This window comes from Triticum dicoccoides, chromosome 7A (assembly GCF_002162155.2).
Source record: "Triticum dicoccoides isolate Atlit2015 ecotype Zavitan chromosome 7A, WEW_v2.0, whole genome shotgun sequence".
NCBI classification, from domain to species: Eukaryota; Viridiplantae; Streptophyta; class Magnoliopsida; order Poales; family Poaceae; genus Triticum; species Triticum dicoccoides.
Genome location: NC_041392.1, coordinates 719,053,629 through 719,063,824, shown reverse-complemented (window position 1 = coordinate 719,063,824; position 10,196 = coordinate 719,053,629). Strand labels below are relative to the sequence as shown.

The window sequence follows — 10,196 nt, the reverse complement described above, 5'->3', positions numbered from 1 at the left end:
TTCAAATTTTAAGACCCTAGCCTTACAATTAGAAAAACAGAAATAAAAAAAATGAAATTCCTACACACAGTTGAATAGAGATTTCAGATTTGAGAGAGATCGGCAATTACCAAGTGCTGAGTTGAGAGTTGAGACCTACCTCGAATTTCCAACAATCCCTGAGTGGGGCGAGGGTAGAGGTGGCCGGCTAGTGATGCTTGAACAACGGCAGCTCGGTGGACCGGCGGCTGGCCGCGTGACGGAGAAGGGCTGAGAACGGCGGCGCTGGGTTGAAGCGCAGAAACCGAGCGGACGAGCAACCGAACAGGCGCACTTGCAGGTAGGGTATAGCCGTATGGGGATCGATAGTTTTTTTTCAACACGCGCACGTACAGGACCAGGGATCGATTAATTTATAGCTGGGCTGCACTGCCTCGCCTGTGTTTGTCTGGACTGGCCGGTGTCCAGGTTCAATAATTACCGGTGTCCAGCCCAAAAATCAGGACTATGTAGTATAAGGTAAGCACGTACTTTACCCGGTGCCAGTGACACCGGAAGCGATAACGTGGCTCCGCCCATGCATATGCAACTGCTCGCTTTATCAAGATAGTGGTGAAGACCGTGGCATGCTTTTCGGCAAGCTATTGATTTTATTTATCTCTTGTTGCTACATTTGGGTGGATATTAAGGGCCCTGGGATTCGTTGCTTGTTTTGGGGGTTGAGCTGTAAAGCTGTAGTACTGGTACTAATCATTTCTCTAAACAAAAGCAGCTGCCAAAGCACCTAGAATATTGGGCGTCTTGATTGCAGCAACCAGATCTCCGATTTATATGTAGTTCCATCTCCAGCAGCTAGCTTCTGCGAACCGCAATACTAAGTAGACAACAAACACACAAGCCAGCAACCCTGAGTAGACACAACACACAGGTGAGGCAGATCGAGATCAGCCAGAATGGCGGAGTTCGCGCTTGGTCTGACCAAGACGGCGGTGGAGGGGACGGTGAGCAGGGTGAAGTCAGCCATCGATGAGGAGGCGAAGCTGCGGATTCGAGTGCAGAATGATTTGGTGTTCATCACTGGCGAGTTCGAAATGATGCAATCATTTCTCAACGCTGCCAACAAGATCGATGTGGAGGATTGCCTCGAGTTTGTTGTCCACCTCGACAACAAGTCAACCTGGTCCTGGTTGTGGCGCGTGCTGCCGGACTGCATGGCACCGGTGCGGCCTCTGGATGTGGCGGTCGCGGATATTCAGCGGCTCAAGGCGAGGGTGGAGGATGTAAGCCAGAGGAACACCCGCTACAACCTCATTGGTGACTCTGGCTCCCACTCCAACTCAAAGCCTACAGTAGTTACTACTGTCTCATCTTTGACGACGGAGCTTATGCCTGATTCTGGCCCAGCAGCGGCATTCCGCATCCTGCACAAGGTGTGGGAGGCCACAGATAAGATACGGCCTGATATGGGTGACCTCAGGAAGTTGATCACCAATGAAGGTAGTGACCTTGAGGTTATCTCTGTATGTGGAAGCCCAGGAGCATCTGATCTTGGGGTGACACACGTCCTCAGGGAGGCTTACAATGACCCAAAAATCTGCCAAGAATTCACAAGCCGAGCCTGGGTTCATCAAAATCTTGCTCAATGAGTTCATCAATGAGTTCACAAGCCGAGCCTTTTAACCTCAATGAGTTCATCAAAATCTTGCTCACTCAATTCTATGCTAGCTCTAACCGAGCAAGTGTAGGAGTAGCAGGCTTCCGAAAAAATATGAAAGAAGCGGTGGCCAAGGAAGATGAGCTCATGCAGCAAGTGAGCCAGCTGAGGTATCTCGTTATCGTGGAACAACTATCCTCTGTGGTAGAGTGGGATGCCATCAGAATGTACCTACCGGAAAGTAAAAACGGCAGCCGGATTGTCGTGACGACAAAGCAGTTGGGTCTTGCTTTCTCGTGCACGGGGAATCCCTATCAAGTATCGAACCTCAGACAACTCTCCGGTGGCCAATCTCTTTGTGCCTTCTTCAACAAGGTGCGTAAACCCCATATGTGGCAACACAGCAAATCAAACTACCTCCTTAATTTCATAGTCATCCGTACAAGGTTTATTTCTTACTCAGTACTACTAGCTAGTACCACTACTCTTCATTCGGAAATAGATGTCATCCTATAAATACATAGTCAAACTTCTTAAACTTGGACTACTAACAGGTAAACAAATTACTTGGACTTTTATTCATGAAAGTTAGAGTATGGTGAATTTAGTGTAATGAACACCTAATAATGTATCATAAGGTTCATTCTTCTTTGACCACTGATTTTCCAACGTAATTGTAGACATAAAAAGCTACCACTATTTTGTCTACTACATCCTTTTTGCAAGTACATATACTAGTATTTATTCTTTCAGAACTTCATATAGTAATCATTTGTTCTACTTTTATAAATACATACGCACTTCCTTGTGATAAGGAATTATTCTCAACAAGTAGTGAGATGCCAAGTTGATGACATGGCGGACATGCATGATTTGTTTATGTAGAAGGGTTGCATGCACAGAAAAAATAGGTATTGCTACTTGCTAGTACTATTTTAGAATAGAGAGTTAGCTTATTCTACCATTTTAGCAGTCTTTTAGGGAGTGTCATTTTCGCAGTTAATCATGCATTATGGGGGTTAAAAAAATTGGCTTCGCTAACAGACCTAGTCTCATTGACCCAGGTGTGCTTATGAATTATAATTAATTTAAAGAAAAATGTTTGGGGAAATGCATATTAATGGAGACCGGTTTGTTCTGATCCTCGCATTCTAGTTAAACTATCCAATTTTCTTACGTGCAGGTCTCTGAACGTCGTAGTGACATGGGTGAACTCATTTGGCAATTAAGACATGTTGTTGGTGTGATCTCTGTGCAGAAGCATCCTGATCTAAGGTCATCAACTCTTATTGATAAGGTGTACACAGGCGTAACAAATAAGTCAAAAGAATTTGAGGAAGTTAAATTTGAACGACACAGCTGGGTCGATGTACCTTATTCCTTTAGTTTGGGTGTCTTTGCTCGGCATTTATTTTTGAATTTTCATTCAAATGATCTTCGAGCCAAGAAAATTATAGCAGCTGGTACAATGGGAGACACAGGCGTCATTCAAGGGTGTCATAAGTTTCTCAGGGAAGACAGGTGCCTCGTGGTTATTAATGGTCTGGACTCGACAGATAGTTGGGGCCAAATAAAAGCTGCCTTTTTATCAGAGCCTACTAAGAGTTGTATCCTTGTCATTACAAAGGAAGCAAGTGTGGCCAGATACTGTGTAGGCGAAACTGATCGTCCAGCGCTCAACACCAAAGATTTGGAAGCCGACGTGGTACTTCGTCGCTCAATGAAGGTATACATACATTATTACTATTGTTGTTGCTGCTGCTGCACTAGATAAACAGTAGCAGTGTCTTAACCCTCAAACATTCATGCGTTTCCAGCTTAATTAATATTAGTATGACCCCTAAAGTTAACTCAAAACCAATTGGAATTCGACCATAGATATTAGGTGGAGGTTTACTCTAGTAGCTGCTGGCCTGGCCCGGAATACCTCACGTGTTTGTATTTTGTTTGATTGGCTTTCTAGTAGTATAAGTTTCCTAGCCCTTGTTCTAATTAACCTAATTTAAACAAATGCTTTTACATATATCTTATACTTGTGGCCATGCGCAGGGTTGTGAGTATAATGGACTTGGAGCCAAGGAGGCCTCTAGCAGGGGCCGATTTTTCTGCAACAGAAGGGAAGAAGCGCATGTCTGGACTAGTAAATTTAAACTTATTGTAGATCCACATAATGTGTATTACCCACGCCTCCGGCATTGTTTACAACAACATGGTACAATTTCCTTGTGTGGGGACGAAGCTTGGAGATCGGCTCTTGCCAGGAAAATTTACTACAACCAAATGCTTATTGCACATGAAGATGGTATACCACCCACTGTACGGGTAAAAGATGGAAAGAAATTGGATTCCGGATTTACAAAGTTCAGTTGGGTTGATGTACCACACCCGTTCGATTTGATGGACTTCTCTTGGCGCTTATCTTTGGATTTTCACTCAGATGATCTCAAAGCAAAGCAAAATGCGGTTTTCGGTCTGATGGAAGGGCGCCATGACCCAATTGAAGAGTGCCTTAATTTTCTTCGACACGACAAGTGTTTGGTTGTTATTGACGGTCTACAGTCGGAAAATGATTGGAACCTCATAAGAGATGTATTATTCTCCGAGCCTACGAATGGATGTATAATTGTCAGTACGGGCGAAGAAAGTGTTGCAACACACTGTGTACATCATGAAAATCGAGTGTTCCTTGACAATGGTCGAGCAGCCGACCTTGCAGCCCATGTTCAGTCCAGAAAGGTACGTTTACTCTAATAATCTACCTGCCCTTAGTTATGCATGGTGTTCTCTTCTTACAATCTACTCCCTCCGTTCCAAAATATTTGTCTTTCTAGACATTTCAAATGACTACTACATGCGGATGTATGTAGACATATTTTAAAGTGTAGATTCACTCATTTTGATCCGTATGTAGTCATTTGTTGAAATGCCTAAAAAAACAAGTACTTAGGAACGGAGGGAGTAGCTAGCTGTATATGTGCATAAAAATTTATTACAGCAAAACAATAACGAGTGAAATACTCTCTCTCCCTCTCTCCCGAGTCCTCTCTCGCTCTTCCTCTCCCTCTCTCTCTTCCTCCCCCCTCTCTCTTCCTTCTCTCCCTCCCTCTCTCTATCACTGTCTGTACATAGTGCGATTCAGCAGGCCCTCCGTCTTCAAAGATGGCGACTTGCCAGTCTCCCACCCCCTAGCGTTGCTTCCCGTTGCCTCCAACGAGGTAGTGCAGTGGTTTCTCCAGTGGGGTGTGGTCAGCCATTTGACGGCGACCATAGATAGATAGGCGGCATCCCGTGTTAGAATAAATCCGAAGCATACCGTTGATCATCCGAGGATTAAGCAATCACACGAGCACGACACCGAGACTTGTTAACGAGGTTCATCGATATGGCTACATTCCCGGAGCTTGACTACGGGCGCTCCTCCCTGTGACACCGTCACAATACCATACCCGGTCGCTCTGGACACCGGCACATGCCGCCGGCTTTCCCTGCGTTTCGGTGCTATTATGTTGGCATAGGTTACATCGTGTGTCTACCCCCGCTATATATGAGAGGGCTAGGATACAAGTGTCCTATTAGGACACGACTCCATATCCTATCTAAACACAGTACAACTCCTAGTCTAACTGTAACCTACCTTGTACACAATATTCGACACAACTCTAACAAACTCCACCTTGGCGAATATTCTCCACCATCTTGAATTTGTCAATGCGTCAAACTTCCATGTACATTGGACTTGAGTTTATCCCATGAATACCGCTGCTACTCCAAAGACTCCATATGACTCCACCTGCAATTTGTAGTCCCTTCTTTTCTTGACCAGAGTCAACACTCGAACGAAATTAAGTTCCACATTACTCTAGTTTGCGCTCCCAACTTCCAGAGTATCAGTCCAACGCCATCACACGCTGATCACTGACCTGCGTGAAATTGAACAACTCATATATTGGGTGTCACACATAAGAGTTACCCGAACTTAATATCACCGCTCCTTCCTTGACCGCCTGTCTGAAACTTGAAGAAATTTCACCATTGCTTGTAGTCATCCCGAGTCAAATTCACAGTTGTCTCACCACATGTATGACCACCAGAGCCTTGGTCCGTCTCCATGTGCCGTGCGTACCGCACACCTCGCTGCTATTACTGCGTCGAACCTCCGCTGTCCCGGTCGAGTCTCAAGGGCCGCGAACCCACACCACTCAACCCCACTGCAGGGTACCACCGATCATCACCGACCGATGACGAGTTTCACGCTTCCATCAGACCACCGGACTCCAGTCCAAACTACATGTCACTCGCTTTTCCTCCTTGCTGAATAGGCTTCGATTCCCTTGATCCTTACACCGTAGCCCCTCAATCCAGCTCCACCTTCAACATGACTCCATGGTAGATGATCAGTCCACCCTCGCGCCCCGTCGACTTCAAGCTCCATGTGTACACCACCTTGAATCAACCCCATGCCATAGTCTTGTCGAAGTCACACAAGCCCTCGGGGCCTGCACACGTGTTTCCACGACCAGAAGTCGGTCACCATTAGCATCACGCTCATATGTCGCTGTCGCCGATCCCACCACCGTCTTCTGTTCCAACCGACTCACGTCGATCCCGTCAGACTGTCCTATCCGACCCAACCGAACATGTCCGGCTACATGACACGCTCCAGGCTCTCAAATCATCTTCAGCGAATTCTAATCCATCACATGATAATTCCATCTTAACTGACATGACTTCCCGCAATGCCTTCAAGCATCTCTGTTGTGCCAACAAATCTTTCATCTGTGTCTACCATAATCCAAGGTTTTCAGTTCCGCGAACTTCTCCACCTCAAACCTAATACCCATTGGCGTCACGGTTCTTCATACGGCTAACTCGATGGAAAATAACTGAGCTCCCACGCGATGCCTAAGTACACAACCGTGTACATGCACCAAATCCCAGCCAAAGAAAAAACCTTTTGGCCTCTTCACGTGGTGTGCTCCCTTTACACAACTTCCAATGCTGCCTTTGCCTTGCCACAACCTCTGCTAATTCCTGACGGATGCACAACACAATAGGTAGTTTTCTTCCGCCGAATCGATCTGATCTGCCTCTCTCCGTGTCGTACACGAGGACTCGGTCCTCTTCTTTTGGTCCAAAACAAAACTCATGTCTGCACGCATCCACGAACCAGTCTGATTGGGCCTTCGTGGGGCTTCCGCTCAGCTCAGCTCTCCGGATGGGCCTCCAATCTGCGTCTGCTATACGTTCCATCAATCACGATCGTTCTCGCCGAGACCGAATTGATTTCGAAAGCTGCACGTTGCCTGCCTGCCTGCCGCCGCCGAACCGATCCGCCACTGCATGCGCTGCCTCTCTGATCGCCTCAAGAAGATTACAACCGCTAATTCTGCTTCTTAGATCGCCTCAAGTCGATTCCCGCTCTAACGACTTCGATCATTCCCTGCAGAACTCCAACAATACCTTCCGGCTCCGATCAACGATCCACCTTCGTCCAACCTAGCTCATGATACCACTTGTTAGAATAAATCCGAAGCATACTGTTGATCATCCGAGGATCAAGCAATCACACGAGCACGACACCGAGATTTGTTAACGAGGTTCACCGATATGGCTACATCTCCGGGGCTTGACTACGGGCGCTCCTCCCCGTGACACCGTCACAATACCGCACCCGGTCGCCCTGGACACCGGCACATGCCGCCGGCTTCCCCTGCGTTCCGGTGCTATTATGTTGGCATAGGTTACATCGTGTGTCTACCCCCGCTATATATGAGAGGTCTAGGATACAAGTGTCCTATTAGGACACGACTCCATATCCTATCTAAACACAATATAACTCCTAGTCCAACTGTAACCTACCTTGTACACATTATTCGACATAACTCTAACACCCCGGCCTCAGATCTGCGAGCCAAAAAGGGTGCGCACTACGGAGGCAGGCACCCATGGCGGGCATGGCGACTCCACATCCTTGTTCATGGTGGCGGATGCATCAATCTCTCTTCCCGTTGACTCGCTTCTCGTCGCCTCCAATGATGCCATGTGGCGGTGAAGTGACGCATTTGCTTGCAGCCACGGGCATGAGTGTGCCTCTCCGTCGAGCCTGCCGGCCGGCATAGGTAGTTGTGCTGCAACGCACCACGACGGTGATCCTGGCAACAATGGGTATTGGGGACCGTGTTTGCTTTGGTGCAACAGGCAAGTGGCAGGTCCGGTGCTGTGCGAGGCTGCGGCGATGGCCCTGCACGAGGCTAATCTAGCATCCGTCAAGGCCATGGCGGTCATCAATGAGCTTCCGGTGTCGCCTCTGTGTGGCCCTCCTCCCCAACCCCGGACTAGCTAGCCAGATGGCGTTATCAAGATCCTGCAGATAGCGGGCTTTGGGCGATGGTGTGCCAATGGCCGAGGGCATACATTTGTCGTCTGGTGTGTGTGGGCAGTGGCATATGCACGTGGAGGTTCCCATATGCAGCGACTGACTTTGATGGGGCACAAGGGCGCACCGAGTGCTCCTAATCGGCATCAAGCTCGGTTACAACGGTCTCTGCTAATATGAAGGACGCTGGGGTAGCGTCCCTAGGGTCGTAGCGGATGTTGCATGCCTATTCTCACAGATGTGGAGCGGCTGTGGTTGGATCCACGCCGCATCATGGACGACCCCCAACGGCCGGGTGATGGTCTATGCCTCTATGGTGAGAAGATGCCCCATCCATATGCTAGTGCCATTCTGGCCTGGCATGCAATACATGTTGGCGTGACTAGAGGAATACCTGTCTTCAAGATGATGTTTGGAACACCACTTCATGTCTGGGGTGAAAACTCTTGTTCTACCCTTAGTTGGTTGGGCTCAATAGTGAAGAACTTTCATCATTACTTTGTTGAAGGTGTTGTTTCCTTGCTGATGTGTTGGCCTTCGGTGGTTAGACTCGGCAACCAGGATGAAAATCCTTTTCTTGGTTGTCTTCGGCCGGACACAACGACGACGGCGCGAGTACGCCTATCCCTTCTTGAAAGTGTTGATGTGAAAATTTTGACTTAGCTGTAGGTGTTTATTTCATATATCTTGTAATGGTTTAGCCGTGGCTGGCTTTGTTTTGTACTCTGCTTAATAATTAATAAGATTGTGTGCATCACATCAATGATGCAAACAACGAAGGTTAACCTCTTTTTCAAAAAAAGTACATACAATCACAAACTTGTCCTAATGTGTTGTAATAGAATTTTAGAATGCTTCAAATGTGCATTTCACATCTACCATTTTTAGCATCATTTGCGCATACTCCAGCTATATGCATGTAAAGTGAAGAAACGGCCCGTAGGTTGCCGTGCAATTCTTTATCCTTCTGGTGCCACATCCCATCAATGGGAGCTTAGCAAGCATACCAAAGATATCAGAAAACTTTTCACATAAGATTTTAGTGGACATGTTTAATTTGTATGGATTAAGTTATGTTATTTATAGTTATATGTGTCTTTGTTGCAGAAGAAAGGGTACTCAGATAAGGACAAGAGTAACGCATTCTCTATCAGAATGGTAGAGGCACGTGATTGGATCAACAAATTTGAAAGTATTAAGGATTATAGTGGATGGAATCCTATTTTGGAATTTTTCCCAGATGGCAGTCCTCCTCATGGTGTTACTTCCATGTGGGGGATTGCAGGGGTCGGGAAATCAGCTCCAGTCAGAAGCTTTTATTACAAGAGTACGATTGGTGATCTTGAACCGGTCAGGAAGTACAGCTGGGTGGATGTTCCCCAACCATTCGATTTGACAGACTTTTGTAGACAATTATATATGGATTTTAATTCGGATGATCTTGAAGAAAAAGAAACTGCAGCAGTTCGTATGATAGAAGGCCAGGACCCAATTCAAGGGTGTCGTAAGTTTTTGCAGGAAGACGACTACTTTGTTGTTTTTGATGGTTTATGCTCCATACATGACTGGGATCAGATAAAAGAAGTGTTATTATCTGAGCCAATTAAAGGCAGTATATTTGTCATTACAAATGAAAAAGGTGTCGCCACACATTGTGTAGATGATCGAGAAGATAGAGTGTTTAATGTGAAAGGTCTTGGTGCTGACACGGCCCTTGCTCTCTTCACAAAGGTATTCTCTTCACAAAGCCATTTTTATTAATTGATTTGCTCTAGTGCAAGAAATTTGGCTACGTATATTTGTTTATGAATATTTCTATGTGCAACAAGAGTAACAAATGATACATATGTTAGTCTATGAATAGCTATAAGTTAATTTAGAGCTATGTCAAATTTGTACATCAAGCATCCAACATTAATTACCCGTGTTGTCAACTTGAAGTTGCATTCAAATTATTGATATGTAGACATGACACGCTGTTGCCAATGTATAAATGTATGATATGAATAGTGATAACCATTCGATTTTGTTCCTTCACTGGCATGCGTTCATCTACACTACCTTGCAATAATCCATACATTTTATAGTACTATATGCATAAGTTTGTGACAAAATGTGATGAACCGAGCCTTTTTTTTCCTGAGACATTCCAGGCCAGTCTTTACTTATAATTAGGATTTTGGCATA

At 46.0% G+C, this 10,196-nt stretch overlaps 1 protein-coding gene across 1 annotated transcript in view; it reads left to right on the top strand.

The window, feature by feature from the left end:
- Positions 1–932: 932 nt before the first annotated feature.
- Positions 933–10,196, top strand: part of LOC119334034 (disease resistance protein RGA4-like) — a 16,778-nt gene continuing 7,514 nt past the window's right edge. The window contains exons 1-4 of the mRNA XM_037606708.1: positions 933–1,616; positions 1,652–2,008; positions 2,817–2,942; positions 9,117–9,740. Of these exons, the coding sequence (XP_037462605.1) occupies positions 933–1,616; positions 1,652–2,008; positions 2,817–2,942; positions 9,117–9,740 (1,791 nt within the window). The remainder of the gene's footprint in view (positions 1,617–1,651; positions 2,009–2,816; positions 2,943–9,116; positions 9,741–10,196) is intronic.